Source organism: Symsagittifera roscoffensis, chromosome 3 (genome assembly GCF_963678635.1).
Source record: "Symsagittifera roscoffensis chromosome 3, txSymRosc1.1, whole genome shotgun sequence".
Lineage (NCBI taxonomy): Eukaryota > Metazoa > Xenacoelomorpha > Acoela > Convolutidae > Symsagittifera > Symsagittifera roscoffensis.
Window position 1 is genome coordinate 63,801,072 of NC_087064.1, and position 20,250 is coordinate 63,821,321.

At 37.8% G+C, this 20,250-nt stretch overlaps 1 protein-coding gene and 1 non-coding gene across 3 annotated transcripts in view; one reads left to right on the forward strand and one right to left on the reverse strand.

The window, feature by feature from the left end:
* LOC134841469 (E3 ubiquitin-protein ligase MIB1-like) overlaps positions 1-19,600 on the forward strand; it is a 48,614-nt gene extending 29,014 nt beyond the window's left edge. For both annotated transcript variants that reach the window (XM_063857478.1, XM_063857477.1), the window contains 8 exons: positions 1,997-2,194; positions 2,777-2,928; positions 4,223-4,355; positions 4,954-5,351; positions 9,110-9,365; positions 10,322-10,400; positions 15,228-15,503; positions 18,666-19,600. In XM_063857478.1, the coding sequence (XP_063713548.1) occupies positions 1,997-2,194; positions 2,777-2,928; positions 4,223-4,355; positions 4,954-5,351; positions 9,110-9,365; positions 10,322-10,400; positions 15,228-15,503; positions 18,666-18,877 (1,704 nt within the window). In that variant the 3' untranslated portion in view covers positions 18,878-19,600. The remainder of the gene's footprint in view (positions 1-1,996; positions 2,195-2,776; positions 2,929-4,222; positions 4,356-4,953; positions 5,352-9,109; positions 9,366-10,321; positions 10,401-15,227; positions 15,504-18,665) is intronic.
* Trnal-cag (transfer RNA leucine (anticodon CAG)) lies at positions 10,160-10,241 on the reverse strand. The gene has a single exon. It is a non-coding gene; the product is annotated as a tRNA-Leu (tRNA).
* Positions 19,601-20,250: the final 650 nt, after the last annotated feature.

Here is a 20,250-nt window from a genome sequence, read left to right on the forward strand (position 1 = left end):
CGCAAATGCAAATTTAATTATTAACTTTTCTCTTATTGAGCGCCTGAAAGTCTTTAAAATTGATCAGGCTCAAATAGGATTTTTTTGTTTTAAGACTTGATTTTTTTTCAATTTCAATTCAAATGTTTGCTTAAAGAAAAATTGCGGTCTCTTCATACGAATTTTCATATGGGGCGAAGAAACGTGAATAAGTTTAGTTTGCAAAGTGGATTTCAGCGGATCAGAACATTTACCAATTGAGTCGTTTTTGCTGAAAGATTTCAATCATGGAAAATTAACGTGATGCGTCTTTCTTCGAATATTGGAAGATGGTTAGAAATTCTGTCACTTTTTCGGTTTCCTTGAGTGGTTTGACATCTTCATTTTTCTACTGGCTATATTTTATCTATTTGAGCTAATATTTGTTTATACAGTCTTTTGTTTCTTTTTCGAAGCTAGCCCCACTGTTTTCATACCACCTCCAATAAGTTAGTTATTAAATTACCAGTGATAATTTAATCAATGATAATTTAATAGCCTTTGTTGTATCTGCCATAGTAATGTCTGGTGTTTGTAGTCAATAAGGCGGTATAGCGCATTTGACAAGACATTATATTCTAACTCTGGGAGAGGCGGGTGGGTCAAAAACCAAAGAGGGTAAAATTTTTAGTAATTACACTAGCGAAGCTAGTGTATTAGTAATACGAACCTTCTTTTTTTCAATCTAAGTCGCAAATTTTTGTGCGGCACCCCAATAATGGTGGGGCACCGTTACAGCTTTTTGATAGCTTGTGCTTTGACATTCGAATAGTTATAAATTAACACACTTGATGCATTTTTAATTCATCAAAGAACCGAAAAAAGCTATTCGTTTCAAACATAAATACTTAAATAAAAACAAAAATTTTCAAAATCAATAAATCTGTTTTTTAATGGATAATTCCAATTTATTACATGCAAAGTTAGTTTGTATGCCCTTAGCTTATGACTTTCCTAATTATTACATGCAAATTTTGTGTCTATTTATATCTGGTGCCACTGTTGCTGCATAGCAATGGCAGTTTATTAGCTTATGTAGTTGCTTTATTGGTGGCTAGTGTTAGTAAGTTTTCAAGGGCACGTGGCGCAGATGCGAGGACGTCCGAGTTCAAATATCCTGGTCGTAAGTGCGAATTCCCCACAATTGAAGTTTTAATTTTGAAGGCTTATTTTTGTCTTTCTTTTTTTCATGTGTCACAGCTAATTTTGTCGTTTTCTTTCTTGTGTTTGCAAAGTTCAACTTTGACTCTGTGTCTAAGTGTAAGGCTCATTAAGCTCCCAAATAGCAAAAGCAAATGGTGCGAGAAAATAATGTTAAGCTTCAAGAAAAAACTTCCAGCTTTAAAACTGGACTAAAATTTAAAACTGGACGTCCGAGTTCAAATATCCTGGTCGTAAGTGCGAATTCCCCACAATTGAAGTTTTAATTTTGAAGGCTTATTTTTGTCTTTCTTTTTTTCATGTGTCACAGCTAATTTTGTCGTTTTCTTTCTTGTGTTTGCAAAGTGCAACTTTGACTCTGTGTCTAAGTGTAAGGCTCATTAAGCTCCCAAATAGCAAAAGCAAATGGTGCGAGAAAATAATGTTAAGCTTCAAGAAAAAACTTCCAGCTTTAAAACTGGACTAAAATTTCAGCGGGACCAAAACTTTCAAGCGTTCAAGTAAATTAAGTAAAGAAAACATGGCTAAGTGGTTAAAGCAATGTACTTTTGTCTCGGAGGTTTGATTTCCAGCCCCATAGATTCTGAGGTGTGTGAAGTTGGTTAGTAAGGCATGTTTTTTATTTCATTTTGCTCTTTATTTTTACTGCATCGAAGACTCCTTTTTGCTGTTTTTCGAAAGGTGTTTTCAGAGTGCAACTTAGCCTCTGTGTATTGTTAGATATGTAACTGTGTGAAACCGCCACTGGTTGCATCAAAAAAATAGCCGTTTAAATGTGTTGGTGGAAGGGTAGAAAAGGGTAGTTTGGATGTTTCAGGACAAGGATGGGGACAGGGCCATGCACCACGCCTCTCTTGGAGACGAGAAGGAAGTGGTGGAGGTGCTGGGCAAGGCGGGTGCTGACTTGAATGCGAGGAACAACAAGAGACAGACTCCTCTCCATCTGGCAGTCAACCGGGGTCACAAACAGGTGCTCATTGCACTCCTCAAACTCGGATGCCATCCAAATCTGCAGGCAATTACCAATTACAGTCCAATTACATACATGTCCACAATACGAGCACAAGGCAATGAACGAACCGGTATCCCGATTTGTAAAACTAGTTGTTAAAATTCGAAAAAACACCAATAAGTAAATGTTTTTTTTTCAATTTTTCTGATTTAGTTTTTTTGTAAGAATAAAACTGTACTTTTTGAGGAGTTTTGAGCTCTTTGCTACAGAAAAGGTCCCATTTGAAACCATTTTCTGACATTCAGTTTTGATTCTAAATTTTTTGTAAAGAGCCAATATTACTGCATTTTAGGAAGGCTGCGCGCCGATAAACTCAATTTTTGTTCAAGTTTCATTTTTGGATTGGATTTTGTATATTATTGTTGGATTTTGTATATTATTGTTATCGCTTTATGCAAAGCTGATAAAATTTCTGAAGAGTTGTCCGCCTGCCCCTCTAAAAAGGGTATACTAATGCCCGCGTCAGTGTGATCTTCACTGTGTACTGTGGAAAGCCACCTTTTGATCAATGAAGTGTAGACTGAATTCTGTTCGTACACGTGTGGTGAGTTAGTGGATGAGTGTGAGTGTGTGTTGTGTGTGTAGGACGGGGAGGGCGACACTCCTCTGCACGACGCCATCAGTCGGAAGAGGGACGACATGCTGAGTGTGTTGCTGGACTACAGGGCAGACATGTGTGTCACAAACACCAACGGCTTCAACGCCCTACACCACGCAGCACTCAGGGGAAACCCAGGGTCAGTACACATCATTTCATGTCACTTACTGCAAATTAGGGGCGGGGTATATCTTGCTCTATTACTGCTAAAAATGAATGCCCCACCTGAAACTTTCAAAAAACATTATATCATCTAACCAGAATTCTTTACAACCTTAGGTTGAAGCTCAATGTCGTTGCATAGTAATACATGCATAGGAGGAAATAGTTAATAAGGTCCAAAAGGGGAGATATTCAAAAATTTAGTATTTACTTTAGTATTTAAAAAAAACTGAGCATGTCAGCACACAAAGATAGCGCTCAGATTCTTCCCCATGATTCGGGTGATTTTGTTAACACAGGCGAAGCGGAGCTTCGCACCGCTTGCGATACAACACAATCGTAAAAAAAGCTTGAGTCGAAAAAATATATAATGAAAATTACTAGGTGAACCAAAATTTTTGTATGTTTCGATGAAGGACACCTAGGGCTCAGCTCAAGGTGGAGGTAAGTATTTGATATTTTTTGTTATTATTATACTGATTCAGGACAAAATACGTAATTTCAAAAATTTTACTTAGCTCAAAACCTTGGTTGTTTTTAACTAAAATAAATGAGAAGACCCGTTGGGTCGATTAAACCTATGATATCAGATTTGGCAGAATAGTTATCGAGAAAAGACCAAATAACGGTCAACAAATCAGAGAGTTGACATTTCTGAGAATCATAAGTGTTTTTTTAAGATATTCACCCAATCTATTATTTCGATTGAACCCAAAAACCTAGGTTAGACCGGTTAGTTCTCGAGAAAAACCAAAAAATAAAAAAAAACTGTCAAAGAATCAAAATTTTGACTTTTCCGAAGGCCATAATTTTTTGTGTCGAGAAAATTTGGGGGTAGTCGCGTATGCAAAGGAGCTTCCCTCAAATCGTTCTTCGAGTTGACCGCAAAATCTCAGATATGGGAGGGTATTTTTGGTTAAATTCATTTAAAAAATTAAGAAAAGAATTTTTAAAAAATTGAATTTTCCAGCACGATAACTTTGTGTAAAAAATTTACGTGGCTTACTAATGCAGGAGAGCTTCCCACTACCAGTTGTATCCAGTGAACCCACAACCTCAGACTTGGGACGTTAGTTTTTCAGAAAAGTTTCAAAATTTTCAAAAAATCAAAAACTTGACTTTTCCGTGGGCCATAGTTTTTTGTGTATAAAAAATTTGGGCGTATTCGCATGAGCACAGGAGCTTCCTACAACCCGTTCTTTGGATTGAAGACCTATACCTGAGATGAGTTGTGTTGGTGTGTGAGAGAGAGTCAGTGAGTGTGTGCTTAGGGCGACTAAGCAGCTGCTGTCTAAGATGTCGAGGCCGTGGATTGTGGACGAGAAGAAAGAGGACGGCTACACTGCACTGCACCTGGCCTCCCTGAACAACCACGTGGAAGTGGCACACTTGCTAGTCATAGAGGTCAGTCGCTCAACTCCTCCCTTTCCTCTCTCTTAAATACGCTCATCACAAACATATCTTATCATATTTTATACTATAGAAGATTGACCAAATGTTGATAGTTTTAAAATGATCCATAATATAATGATCAGTTTCCCTGGTACGCTTGCGTTTCCCTGGTGAAAAATTTGTGATTTGCCACTTTCGACTGTCACTCTTAGCTCCATATATTCTAGAATATGTGAAACTTAATGTATCAAGCAGGGAAGGGAAAGATTTGGGAGGGGACGCCTCCTCCTCAGGAATTCCACCTGCCGGCCCAAAGTGTCCCCACTTTGTTGCTATTTTGTGACATCCACTTTCGGCCCCGGCCAATTCTGAAAATTTTCTAAACCCGCCTTTGGCTCCAATATATGCCAAGTTTGAAGGAAAGCGCACTAATTTGGACGACCTGAAAAAAGGTTGACAAAATTGCCGAAAAGGTGTTGACAATTCTCTCCCACCGCACCTCGAGAAAACCCTAGATTGCACCTGATCGAAGTTTTTAAGTTGTGTAAATGCTTGATCCACAGTTAGTTTTTGATCGTTTTGAAACAGAAATCGGTTCTTGGATTAACAGGGCAAGGCCAACTTGGACATTCAGAACTCAAATTACCAGACTGCCCTGCACCTGGCAGTAGAACGCCAGCACACCCAGATAGTGCGGCTGTTGGTCCGCAACGGGTGCCGTCTGGACGTACAAGACAAGGACGGAGACTCACCCCTACACGAGGCTCTGAGACACCACACGTTGAAGCAACTCAAACAGCTGCAAGATATGCAAGACGTGGGCAAACTGTTGATGGGTCTGGGCCAACAAGGAGCGGAGAAGAAGAGCTCCGCATCCATTGCATGTTTCTTGGCTGCAAATGGAGCCGACTTGTTGATCCAGAACAAAAAAGGACAAACACCTCTGGATCTGTGTCCGGACCCGAACTTATGCAAGGCACTCAAGAAATGTTTCCGAGAACGAGAAAAGTATGTTAACTTTTTGCAAATAATTGAAGATCGAATTTTTCCGATTGGCCTTTTATATCGGAGAAGGCAACTGAAGGTTTGCACATTAATTATTCGGACAATTAAATAGAAATGGTCACAAATGTTTTTTGGAGTCGACTGCAGTAATACATTTTGACACATAATTTACACTAGCCAGTTTGTGAGTGTTAGTGTATTAGTAAGAAACTTCTTTTTTTATAACCGAACTCGTAAATAAAAGTGTTTATTAAAAGTGTTCACATATTTGGTGACACTTTTGCTATTACCACGATCTGTAGCATTGGAAATGACCTAGCATCTGTTCTCTGCTGTATTTGTGTCTAGTGTTTCTGATTTATTAAGCGTGAGTGGTTAGTTTGCGAGACTCAAAATCTGTAGGTCACAGATCGAATCCGAGACGTTACGGAATTTTTACTAGTTCGTGGCTTATTTCTTGTTTTTTCCCATCGCACTTAATAGAGCTGGTTTTTGTCGTGTTCTCGTTAGTGTTTGCGAAGCACAGCTTTGCCTCTGTGTTTCATAGCTCTGTCAATTTTATGACATTCGTGCTCTTATCGTGGTGTCCGGCAAATAAGACGACAGCTCTTAAGACAACAGCTTTTCAAATATATAAACTCTCAGTTGTCGTATTGATGTCAAGTCGTCTTAATCTCATGGCGGCAATTCGTCGCAAGCGACCATTCGTAGCGTTTGTAAAAAAGCGAATATTCGCAGTATGCGAAGGTTCGTAGCAAGCGACAATTATTAGCGGTAAAAGCTTTGATCAGATCAAAGGAAATGAGATGGAAGGGTTAAATGATAGGACAAAGGATCTAAAAATTGAACGAGAGGCCCTCAAGTTGTTTGAGAAAGTTATTGTTGCTTTGATTTTTACACTTGCGAAGTACGATTTTCCTTTATTTCAACCTAAGTCGCAAATAGTGTTGCGACTAAGTCGCAAATAGTGTTGCGACTAAGTCGCAAACATTGTTTTCCACTCAAAGCAACATTATTTGCTGCAGCAAGTTTTTTGTTGCACCTGTACAGCTGATTAATAACATGTGCTTTGATATTCGAATAGTTATATGTTAACACAGTTGATGCATTTTTAATTCATCAAGTGAACCGAAAAAAGCTATTTGTTTCAAACAGCATTAACAAAAAAATCTCGATTTCAGGAATTTTCTAACTCAATATATCTCGCAATTTTTTTGAAATGCATAGTTTATACGTTGCTTTTTGATTTGCAATTTTTTACATGCAAAAATTGTATCTTTTTGTATTTGGTGCTACTATTGCTGCATTGATGCAGTTGCGTTTTTGGTGGCTAATTTTTGGGGATTTTAAGCATCCGTGGCTGATTGGTTAGTGCGTGAGAATCAAGTCTGCTAGGTCGCAGATTTTGCTAATTCGAGTTTTTGCTAAGCTTCGATTTTTTGCAAATTCGAGGATTAGTTATACTTTTTCTTATGTGACTTGAAAGAGCTGCTTTTTGGTCGTGCTCTCGCAACTGTTGAAGTGTGTTAAAGGGGTTCAACTAATCTGACTCGGCATTTTTCGTGTTGTGTCACCTTGGTGGCACTTTCTCCCGCTGTTATTCTCACCAATTTGTTCTCCGACACTCTTTCTCAGAAATTGGATAAACTTTTGATACTTAGCGTGAGCAGACCCCATCCCCATCCGGAAAGCCCTATACCACCCCTTGATCGAATCTTTGGGTTTATGTCTTCCATTTTTGGCGTTTGGAACTGGTGTCAGAGAGAAATAAAGAATTGCCCATTCCCCTGCGTCATTGGAAGAGGGTTGCAACCTAATTTGATTCAAAATTATCGACGTAATGCAGTAGTTTAGGTGGACTTGTCACTTTTGTCAGAAATTGCACAGCGTAAAGCAGGTTCCAGGTTTCATGCCGGTTTCAAAGTCGAGCTTCGAGCTCAAGTATAAGTGTCAGAGCAACGACTTACTTAAGAAGCATGCGTGTTTTTCATCTTCTCGATAAGCTTGTGCTAATTCAATCTCCTGAGTTTTGCGCCGCATGGCCTTCGCAAAATGAAAGAAACATCTTTTTATAGTTAGTCCATTTAATACTTTCTTGAGTGCGGTAATTTCAGTCGCCTGGAGGCCATGAAGTATTTTTCTTCACTTTCGTTTAGAAAAAGAAAAGACTAATGGATCAGTTTGATCGTTAACCACTGCATGAATTTTAAACTGTGGATAAAATAATGCGGTAAACGCTTTAAATGTCCTATCTGTGTGCCAGATTGTGTTGCTTTCCATAGTTTCTAAATTGTCATCAGTGGACCATTTTAATATTCGGTGTTTGCGATCCAATCGCGAATCAAAGAGGAGAAGTTCCCCCTCAGGCTCTTGCTTAACTCCAAAGGCTCGGCAATGTCCTTTAATGGTTGGGGCGGTATCAATTGCTCGTTGCCGCTCAACAGGTATGGCGAGTGACTTGTACTTAAGCAAATTAACAACTATTTCGAGGCTAAAATCCCCAGAGGTTTCCACCTAAATGATTCCTATGTTGAGGCTCCAATGTTGTTTTTTTTTGTTTGATAGCAGGTTGAATCGTGTAATTTAGATTCATAACGGCGCAAGAAAAATTTTTGATCCCTCAAAAGAGACCTCCGGAATTTAGCCTGTTCCAGGGGTTGGGTTTTTGTTCCGCTAGTTGTGTTCAGTTTTCCCCACAAAATCGCACGCCTGGCAGTCATGCTAATTTAACGTTTTAAACATAATAAATTTAGAAAAATCTGAATTTCTGAACTTTTTTATTCACTTTTTGACTTTTTTCTAGCGTGGAATGTTTTAATGACCATGTTCTCCGGATACTCTGACTATTTAATTTGCAATAGTGTCAACTAATCGTGCTGCTAATTGTCGTTTGTCGTGAATTGACGCCTTTTGAAATTGCTGCAAATCGTCGCTTTCGACGAATTGTCGCCTCTCACGTCTTAATTACCCAGCATCTGTTATCGTGTTAAGAAAAGACCGCACAGTGGGAGCTTAGCCGTCAAAATGAAACTTTTCTGCTAGAGATTGATCCCCCGAATTGGAAAAAGTTCGGTTGCAACTTAATATTTTACAATTCGATGAGGTATTATTGCATTACTACAGTATTCAAAAAGGGACAGTAGAAAAATTGATATTTTCAACAGTGTTCAAATTGTTGGTGTTTGATTTTGGTAATTGCGTCCGCAAAATCTTCAAAGTTACGAGTCTTAATAATCTCAGTTGTCGAAATGATGCTTGTTTCCAATTGTTTTTAGGTCGATGAACGTTATTCAGACTCTTATAACGGTGGTGATGATTTTTTTCCTTTTTATTTTGAGGAAAAGTATAAAATTTGTTCAAGATCAAAAGTATTTATTCGCGGTTTGACTTTTGATTTATTTTTAGTTCAGTTCATTTTTTGTTGAAAAGGAATGCAAACTCCACTATCGAACTGCAAAAGTGTCAAGGTCACATGAAAATATCGAGTTTTAGTTTCGATAGTGGAATTTAATTTTCAGTTTTCCCAGCGAAATTCAAAGTTTTCCCAGCGAAATGTTATAGAAATTCAAACTGCTTTAAGACCGTTTATTGTTTTCTTGGAAATTCTGAAGTCGAGATTGATACTAAACACAAGCCAGCATTTTTTTTCTGTTTATTTGTGCTCATTGACTCTTTTGCAACTATCTGTCTGCTATGTGTATGCTCTGTCGCTATGTGTTTACGATGATTTGTGATGCTACTTGTTTGATTTTGTGATTTAGAAATGATGACGGAAACCACTATCTGCCGCCGGCCAAACCCACCAACATCCACTCCCAGCAGCTGTCGGGCGCCAGTGGTGCATCTGCCACTACTGCAGAGGAAGAGCAGTTGTCCCTGGACGAGTGCATGGTCTGCTCGGAGATGAGTCGCGATGTCTTGTTCGGGCCCTGTGGTCACGTAGCCATGTGTTCACTCTGTGCCCCCAGGGCCAAAAAATGCCTCATTTGCAGGGAGCCTGTGCAGACAAGAACCGAGGTCATTCATTTGATTATTTCAACTCGAGTCAGACGCACACCCCTTCATTCAGGATTTTGACACCCGTTGCTATTTTTTTTAAGATATCTTGGTTTGACTGACTGATTGATAGTGCTAATTTTTTTTTCTATTAGCGCCTTCGGCGGCCTTAGTTTACTTGTTTGGTCCCGTTGCAAAACTAGTTTAGATGATTGGGCTCTTTTCCAGTTCCCCGCCCCCTTCAAATTCAATTTTGAAAATCTTATTCAACGTTCATAATGCATTGAAATTTGGCATGGTGAACAAATCGACAACTGTGAACAGATTTGTTCTTCATACTTTACATCGTAACATCACGCATTTAGCCATAATAATACGTAAAACAAACATAAAACTCGGTATTTTGGAAGGGGGGAACTGGAAAAGAGCCGATGATTGGTCCGCGACCTATTTTCTAAAAAGACGAGCCAGCACGGGATTTCAACATACGCCTTGGGGTTGGTAACCGGATTCGGTTCTTTTTCCTCCCCCCCCCCCCCCCCCCAACCTAATTTGCAGGTGGGGGGGGGGGGAGGGAGGGGAAGATAGTAACATAGGGCTGGCCATAAATAACCACACTGGTCAAACTGGCTCTCTCCTCTTCTTTTTTGCCGTTTTCGCCAAAAAATTCATAAATTGAATTGAACGTAAATGCGTTTTAATGGTCATTTAGTTCGTATTTTGTGAATACATTGTGCATATAAGTTGGTTCAACATTCGAGGTAACTTTTATTACTACAAAATTGAACTATATAAACAGAAGTTTAAAAATAATTTGACAGGAGTGGGATTCGAACCCACGCATCCGAAGATACTGCGACCTGAACGCAGCGCCTTAGACCGCTCGGCCATCCTGCCATTCAACACATACCTGTGAACTGATATCATATACTGTGTTACAATACTGTGCATATTGATTTGGTGAGCTGTGTGTTTAGATTGAAGAATGCGTGGTGTGTTCGTCGAAGAAAGCGAATGTATTATTCAGCCCCTGTCAGCACATGGTTGCATGTGACGGTAAGCAGAGAGAGGGTGCTAGGTAAATAAGAGGACAGGACATTTAGACGACGACCAAAGTACTATGAAAGAGTGGTCCCTCGAAAAAAGTATGATAGACAGGTCCTGCATGCATTTCGCATGTTATAATTTTGAAAAGTGATTTGTGTAAAACAAAATAGTGAGCGGTGGAATCGGAATCCCTCATACGCGAAGGACCGTGCGCGAAAATAAAAATCACACTTGGATCGCTTCGAAAAAGCATGACTCCACATCACCTTGAGGCTACTCTTTTCTTAAAAGTCAATAAAGAGCTTTGGGATGCTAAACTCGTTTCAAAAATTTTGTAAAATTGAATAATTTGTTTTGATTTTTCATTCAAAATTATGGAACGAATAAAACCCCATAATGGCCATTGTATTTTTCCTGAACGATTTTGGAAATAATGGAGGGAAAGAAGGACGATTATGGCATAATGTAGGGCGGAAACCCCATTCTATGGCCATATATTTTGCGGAACCCCTGATTATGGCCATAATCGGAAACAGTTCCATACATAATGGCCATACTTTTTATCCTTTCCCTACATTATTTATGGCCATAAAGCCCCCTACTATTATTTTTGCGGAAACCCTGCTGATTTGTCATCAAAACTCAATTTTGGCGTTTTTTTAAATTTTCCTCAAAATGGTGAGGGGAGAATTTTAGGAAATAACAAATCAAAAAATTTAAAAATATACTGCGACATCTTTCTGAATGACGAAATCGGTACTACTATGATAGAGTGGTCCCTTGAAAATAACCAGGTCCATTGAGAAGAAGACTCCTAGTGCTCTGAAATGTTTAACAATGATGATTTCGCCTTTCAGAAAGATAGCACAGTATGTTTTCAAACAAATTTTAAATTTATTTGTTTCGTAAAACCTCCCCCCTCAACATTTTAAGATGAAAAATTCAAAAAAAGAGCCAAAATGGAATTTTGATGACAAATAAGCCAATCCAATTATGGCTTTTAAACCGTAATATTAGTTGAAGCGAGCAGATTTCTTGACATAAACAATATAGTTATTACAATTTCGCCAGATTTTTGAAATGAATAATTTATAAACAAACTAGTTTTCAAAATCATAACATGCGAAATGCATGCTGGACTTGTCTATCATATGTGCTTTTTCGAGGGACCACTCTATCATAGTAGTACCACGAAATCAAATCATGATCATTAAAGGATTTGAGAGCTCTAGGTGTCTTATTCTCAAGGTACCGGTTATTTTCAAGGGACCACTCTGTCAAAGTAGAACTAAGCCAAGCGGTGGTAGGCCAACAAGCGGAAAGGCCAACACACCGAAAATAGGATTATCGTTTCTACAAGACGGAAATTAATTTTATTACGGAAATTAATTTTATTACGTAAATTAATAATATATTGCCATTGTTGTTAAGAAGTTGTTACTTAACTCTGTTGTAATTTCGGCTTGAAGATATTGCGGTTTGTAGATATGGTGGTTCGTTGAATATCCGCCGTTCCAAGCATGTAAATTGTTCGAATTCCAGCGAAATGGATTTCCCAGAAATTCACAGTGGAGAATCCATTACAAATTGGAGTCTCAAAGTCCCATCAGAAGGGCTGCGGTCCTAATATCCTGTCGTTTTATTTGCTTGACACCGAATGAGGGAGAGAGACCGAATAACCGGGGGTGTAAATTTGACGAAAAATCCAACTTGAAAGCGGAAAGGTAGAAAACGAAGGGTGCAGAAATCGCAACTTGTAAACCGAGGATGTAAAATCAGTGTTACTTGGGACCCCCTTATCACACTTTCACCAAAAAGAAGAAGAGACAACGGAAAATATAGAAGAAAATTTATTAACAAATCAGTGTTACTTGGGACCCCTTTATCACACTTTCACCAAAAAAGTCAATGAGACAACAGAAATGATAGTCGAACATTTAGTCTGCTACTTCCATGATAGCCGGGTCCCTTTAACGACCGGGTCCCTTGACGAAAGCTCGCAAATTGTTTTAATAGAAAGATTACCAGACACCAAGTTAACATCCTCCCCCCATTCGTTGGGGGAGGAGGGGGGAGGTAACTTGGTTTTTACACAGGCGAAGCTCCCTCTACCAGTGGGGGGGGGGGGGTTTCGCTCTGTGTAAAAACTCCCCTCCTTCTTCATCATGTGAACTGAAGGCAGACAGATTTTTAAAAATTAAGCAAATTTGAACTTTGAGAATTACTAAGTTAACCCAATTGATGTTTTCGAAATTTTTAAATTAGTTGAAAAAGTAAATTTGTTTCATAAAATCAAAAAAAATGATTACAATTCCAGTTCAAATATTTACTAAGTGGTACTACTATGATAGACTGATCCCGCATATTTTCCCATGTAATAATTTTGAAAACTAAACTGCAGGGGCGGATTTAGGGGGAAGGGCGGACGCCCATCCTCCTCCCGCCCTCAGGGATGCGACCCTGCCGACCCTTTGGTATTTTTTAAGAAATCCATTGTTGGCCGACCGACCCTAAAATTTTTCTAAAGGCGCCGAAAAACGGGATGTTTTGGTCAAAATTTTCCAAACAGAGCCTAAAAACGCCTTTTTTCAAAATTTTGCCTGCGGCGCAGAAAATTTGGTCAAAACGGACTAAACGGTGCTTGGAGAGAGCTCGAAAAATCAATTCGGCCCACCAAAAAAAGATCGACAAAACATTCGAAAATTTTTTGAAAATCCGCCCCCCTCGAGAAAATCCTAGATCCGCCCCTGAGAATGTTTATAATGTATTCATTTCAAGAATATCGCGACTTATGTTGAATTAGAAAATTTACACACCAAAATTGTAATTACTATATTATTTATATTTAAAAAATGCTCGTTTCAACTGATTGTTCGGGCTTTCTCGAATAAAACGGAATTTTTATGCTGTGGCCGTTTTTTTAATCAGCCAATTTTCGTCTCTTTACTTAAACAATTTGTACGGAAATATTTTTATTACCATATGAAAGATATTGTTATCCGGGGCTCAAATGTTATAAAATTCACTTGTGATTATTTTCCTTAAAGTTATGGGGGTCTGAAATTGGCTAATGAGGCAAATTTGGGATAATCAACGCGCAAAATATTGCGTTCCAAATTGAATTGAGGCTAACCGTTTGGTGTTGATAAAAGGACACGCTAAATACATCACATTGTAGGAGTAAGGGTTTCAGCAGACCGTTTTTTAGCAGACCAATCTCTTAGCAGACTCAGAACAGTTAGCAAATCAGAAAGCTAACTTCATACGCTGCGTTGGCGATAAGCGACCGTTTGCTCTCCTGCGCTTCTATTAGCCACGAGTGTTATAGTGCGCGAGAATTTTTTTGCCGCTATTTTAGACAGTTATGTCTTTGAAGTTGATCGTTTTGAGATAATTGTCTTATTGGGGAAGCTTGACCCAAGACTGAGGTTCTTTATCAGTCTGTCAATCAATCATGCATCAGTCTATTACTTGCTAGAAGACTCATTTTTCGCATTTTATGCTAAAAGATTGGTCTGCTAAACAATCCCCCTTTGTAGTTTGCATTGGCGTGTAGGGGAGCAGATTGCAGAAAAACAATTCTTCAATTTCTACGTCAATTTTTCAACCAAAAATCATTGAATTGATCCCAATGTGCAGTCGGAACTTTCAGGGCTTCGCCCTGATGTACGAGCAGTGTTGTTTCAAGGTTTTTTGGGTTGTTTTTTTTCTATCAAAACTCAATTTAGGTGCTTTTCAAGAGTCGATGAACGTATTTCAGAATCGTATATTGGTCGTGATGTTTTTTTGGTTTCTTTTTCAGGAAAAGTTATAAGATTTTTGGTACTAGTTTACTTGTTTGGTCCCGAGATAAAACTAGTTAAGATGATTGGTCCCGCCTATTTTCTAAAAAGAAGAGCCAGTATGGGATTTGAACTTACGCCTTGTGGTTGGTGAGTGGATTCGTTTCCGCTAAGCTAACCTGGCCAGTTTCGGCAGCAATATAGAGAAATAAAAATGCTAACTCTTAAAATTAGCCAGTTACTGTACCTCGGTTTTTATTAAGGACCACAGCATTTTTGAGTGACCAAAAAAGTAAACTAGTACCGATTTTTCGAGGTTTGACTTTTGATTCGTTTTTAAGTTTAGTTCATATCCTTTATTAAATTGAAGCCAAACTCCAGTATCGAACAGCAAAATTGTAAAGGTCACAAAAAAGCGATTGACTTCTATTTTCTCAAGTAGATTTTATTTTTCAGATTTCTCAGCGGAATAAAAAAGATTACGTATTGATAGTTATCTCAAATTCTGTTACCTAAATTTAAAAAAGTATCATTCGTGAGTTGTTCTAGAAATTCGAAGAGCTGAAGTTTTTTTTTCGAAAATTGCAATTTTCTTCGAAAAACCATTAGTATTATTTTTTATTTCTTGTTAATGTCTTCTAACTGTCTTGAAAATGTTAAAGGAGAAGTTTTACGAATTATGGAAATAAACCGTGTTTCTGAAAATGTACTGAGTTATGTATGTTTGATAATAATAATAAATTGTTTCCAAAAGATATCTACTTACAGGTCAATTCATATAAACTTACAAAACAAATCTGAATTGTATGGGGGGCTAGCACTGCGCGTTGCAGGTGTCTCATGAATTAGTTTTGCAATTGAAATGCTTAAGTTATGCACTATATAGATTTCAAATTATTACATGCGTATATAGTGTACCAAGCGGAACAGCCTACTCGGGACCCCTCTGTCATAATAGATTTTTATTGCACCCAAATTGCCTAATTTTGTATGTTCAAACGTTCAGTTCATTGATACTTGACTTGAAACTGTGTGTTGTGTTTGCTATTTGTAGGCTGTGCTCCCCTGATGAAGAAGTGTGTGCAGTGCAGAGTGCCCATAGACCGGATGAGTGGCTGGACCTTGTGTTGTGGGGGGCAGGGGGTGCCCATAGTGGTGGGGGCTGCAGCTGCTGCCACGGGGGGCAATGTCTCTTTTGCAGCACTTAACAACCAAGTGTCCAACAACAACAACCAGCAGCAGAATAGCAAAGTGAACAATTCGGGAGCAAACAACAATGAAGGCGGCAGTGCACAGGCCAAGGTGCACAATGGAGCACATTCAGGATCAAGTGAGTAGCAAGCCCAAACATGTCGGGTGCATTGCATGATTGTTCGAACTTAGTTGCTCTGAAGTTAGATGTTTTTTCTTCACTATCATTTTATCCCATTTTGCTATAGTGTCATATTTACCCAAGCAATGCTTGTGTTATAGTATGAACTATCTTTTTTTCCAACCTAAGTCGCAAATATTGTTTCGACGCAAATATTGTTGAGATAAAGTGTGTTCATTTTGAAAGTGTTCATTTTGATCAATGACCAGCTATTAAGTACAGCCAATGCTAAGGATTTTAACACATACTATTATTGTTCCGACTCTCGTAACTAAAGTAACGGAATATTTGTGCTCAGGGTGGTTTTTTTCTTCAGACAAATTTCGTCTTTTTAACTAGCCATTTTTGACGAGTTATTTTTATATCACTCAAGTATTGTTGTCCTGAGCTTAATTTTGGAAAGATATTTCGCCTGTGATCATTTTTCGTAAAGTTATGGGGTTTTAAAAATTGCCATTTTGGGGCAATTAATGCGCGATAAATTTCGCGCTATTAACGCGTAAGCGGAGGTTTAATTCGTCACCGAACTCGTTTCAAATTGGTTGAAGGAAGCTTATTTGCCATAATTGATTTGTTACTAGGAGCAAAAGTTGCCACTTTGTACTTCATATGGCGTGTGGGGGATGATTTTTACGAAATATCTCAAATTAAAAAAATCTTACTTTTTTAAATTTAATTTCAGGTTATTACTGCTCCATAGACTGCTCTATAAATTGAGGCATGTTAGTTAGTGAATTTCTTTAGTTTTTCAAATTGACTAGAACTGCTAAAGCGTTATAATTGGCGTGAGTCACTTAAAAAACTTTGTAGACTCAAAGTTTTACTCATTTAGTTTTTCCCAGTAGCGTTATCGGTCTTTTTTTTGCTTGTGTATGCGAAGTGCAATTTCGCCTCTGTGTTAATCCGTTTCTCCTGTATCAAGAGTAGTTTGGTAAGTTGTCGCGCCATCCCTGGATTATTTTGAGAGTTTGTTATAACAACGATGTCCTGATTTTCTTTCTCATTTTCTATCCAGTTGATATGAAGAGAAATCGAGGTGTAGCTTTTTGTATACTTGGTAGTAGGTCAATAAATCAATGTATCAGTAAACCGAAAACGGGCGGTTTAGATCAGTCAACCAAAAATTCATGATTCATTTACGTAATCATATTAGCTAAAATTTGAAATTTTTTCAAAGCGACAAACTTTTTCCTCAAAACAAAAATTGAATCAAATTAACTCTTGCCATGAGCCCCATAGTTTTAAAATTAATGTTCTAGCTCAGGGAAAAATTTTTCGATAAACGTTTAGTTCTGCAATTGATGTAATCATTACGTAATTCGGTTTACTGATCTGGTAATTTACTGACACATCGGTGTACTGTACACACCCAGTATACTTATACTTTTATTGTTGCATCTTTCGAAGAAAGTGGCGGATAATTTGTTCTCGAGGGAATTTTACTCCTGATAATTTCGACATTTCATATAGTAGTTTTTGACAGACAGTTTTTCTACAATCTGAAAGATATTGATGCTTAGGGCTCAAGATTTAAAAGATATTTTACCCGTGATTAAGAGACAATGAACGTAGTGAGTAATTTTATATAGATCTCGTGATTTGTTTTTTTTTCAAGAGAATGTCTTAATTTTGAAAATGGAATTTAATTATCAGATTTCCCAGCGAAATACAATTTTTACCTGTTTATTCAGTTTTCTCAAATTGGGTTAATTTTTATCAAAAAGTACCAATCATAAATGTTCTGAAAACTCAAAGCATATTTTGTTAAAATTCCAAATTGAAGTTTTTTTTAAAAAAAAACAAGTCAGTTTTTCTGTTTCCTTGCGTTCATTGCTATAGTTTTTCTTTCAATTTTCGACTTTTCAAATGAGCGTTTTGATCAATTTTTGAAGCCATCCTAATGATATTGTTGTTTTGAGCTGAAGATTCTAAAAATTTTTGCCTCTTATTTTTTTGTAAAATTTATTAGGGTTTGCACATTGCTAATTTAAAACAATTGATGCGCGATATATTGTATATTGTGTTCTTATAACACGCGTTACCGGCAAATTTAAACACTTTAACTTGAATTGAGTCAAGCAATTTGTTTTATCAATACGATACGAGACCCTTATTACGCTTTGTTTTAAACAGCGTGTGGGATGATAAAAGGTAGACAAAATTGGAATAAAAAATCAATTGTTTTTTTCTTTTTTTTTCGAGTATTGTATCGATTTTTCAAACAAAAACGCGTTTTATTTAAACTGTTTTGTCATTAGACAAAGGGATCGGATTATTAAAAAGTTGCAAATTGTGTTTTGATATTCGGGCCCAAAATTGAACTCCAAAAATGGTTCAATTTTTGTGTTTTTGGTTAATCAAGAATTACTTACAACTACCGCGTTAATTTCTGACACAATTATATCAAAGGGAGGCTATTGTGTAGGGCTAGAGATTCAAAAGAGTATAATTTCATTTTTTACTGCATGTAATACCAATAAACTTTTTGCGCTTATGAGATAATACTATTCTTAAAGTTTGCCTGGCTACACAATAGCCTCACGTTGGTACGAGGGTTAAATTTTGGGCTCGAATTGTGCAAAATAAAAAATATTTTAATTTGGGTAAAGTTCTACGCGTTTTTTTTGAAATAACCGCGTTTGAAATAACCGAATTTTCCAATTTTGATTGTTTTGTCCGAATATTTGAAATCAGCACTGAATCAAGCGACATGTTTTAAGTGACTTTAGCGATTCGTGCTCATTTGAAACAGAGCAAAGAGAAGCAAAAATTTAATTAGGCCATTAGCAAGTTAGTTATTAGTAAATTTTGAAATTATGAACACCAATCTAACCAGTCGTCGTTCTATTATTTTTTGCTAGGACGGTCCCTTCTCAAAAGTATCAATGAAATTGTTGATTTTTCCGAAACTCAACAAGATTTTGTTTTCGAGCATTTTTTGAAGGCTGTGATAAAAAAGTTGCTGCCAAAGATATAATTTTGGCGATAGAGACGTAAAAAAAACTAGGTTTTTGTTGCGGATAATATTTCCAAAAGGCAAACAGAGGTTACTTTGGTCCTTTGCCTTTTTTGAGTACCCCTGAAACAAAATGCGCAGCTGTTTAAATAAATTTGTTTTAGACGGAGGGGGTGATAAAGAGAGGGAGGATGTGTCGAAGCTGAAGCAGCAGCTGCAGGACCTGAAGGAGCAGACGATGTGTCCGATCTGTCTGGACAAACTGAAGAACATGGTGTTCATGTGTGGCCACGGCTACTGCCAGCTGTGTGGGGACCAGATGGAAGAGTGTCCCATCTGCCGCAAGAAGGTGGAGAAGCGAGTGCTGCTCTTCTGAGCCAGGCACAGGCCAGGCCAGTGTGTGTTGTCTGGCTCAGGGGGGGTGTGATCCCGATCAATCAATGGGTTCTGTCAGCCACACACAACTGTCGCCTTCAAACAACTGAACCCCACAACAGCTACACATAATCACGGCCGTCGACTGCTCAACGAAGCTGATTGTCCCACGAAGAAACATCTCATAAAAATGGAAGATAGCAAATCAATCCAAATAGCAGAATGCAACTGAATAAAACAGGCTGGAGAGGAAATGCACCGATTAATGAAAGTGATATTATCATGTGATGCGACTGGATCTCGCAACGAGCAATGATTGTCTGTTTGTTTCACCTGAAGCATGACAACATTTCAACCAGAAACCTTACTCACATATCCGCAACTTCGGTTTGCTTTACCGTTCACCCCCTTTGTACAAACCACCACAAATTTGTTCATAAATCGATTGATTTCCTTCTATCACATTCCGTTTATGACCGCTCCCACGACAAATATGACAGATTGGCAGGTTGTTTTTTTGATCGATGCAAATTTATCCTAGCCATACTATACTGCACCATGATGATTTTCAGAACTGTGATAGATTTAATTTAAAAATAGCCCAAAACTTCCGACTTCGTGACTCATTTGTTATTTTCATTTAAATTAACGAATATACAATTCTCTAATTATAATCAAATTTTTGATTTTGAACTAATTAATTGATTGTTTCCCAATTTATTATTACTAGCAACTCTTTTACTTTGAGTCTAAGTTTTACTATATCAGATAAACACGCAGGGGTTGATAAGGGGTTCTCAATTGGAGGAGGGTACAATCTTAAGATTTGAAAAATTGGAAAATTAATCGTTTTTATTTTTGCGTTGAACAAATTAGTACCTTCCCCTAAATCACTATAGAAAGTTTTCAATAAGTTTGCATTAAAAGTTTTGTGGTGGCGACTCTTCGGTGTCACATTGGTAAAATTCAAAAACTGAGTATATGGCCATGTTTCGACTAGCAGAAACCTATTAATCGGCCAGTATAGAAGGCAGTCAGATATCAAAACCAAGCGCGCTCACATAACTCCGTTGGTAATCACGGAACGCTTGCTCGACTGTGCCTAATTTTGGTACATGTTGGATAGTGCGTATGAATTAGTGTTTTCTACGAAGCTAGATTGCCAAAATTTTAATTTTCATTTGCTATGAACCAAAGATTTGCTTTTCTGAGGAACAAACTTCCTTTGTTGTAGTATTTTGAAGAAATATAAATCTAGTTGAACGGCCTCTTAGCATGCGGGCCGGTTAGCACTCCTCAAATAATTTTTTGGGCATATGATGTACATTAAGCTGCCGCAGCAAAAAAAAGAAGCAAGAAGTTATTTCATACTAG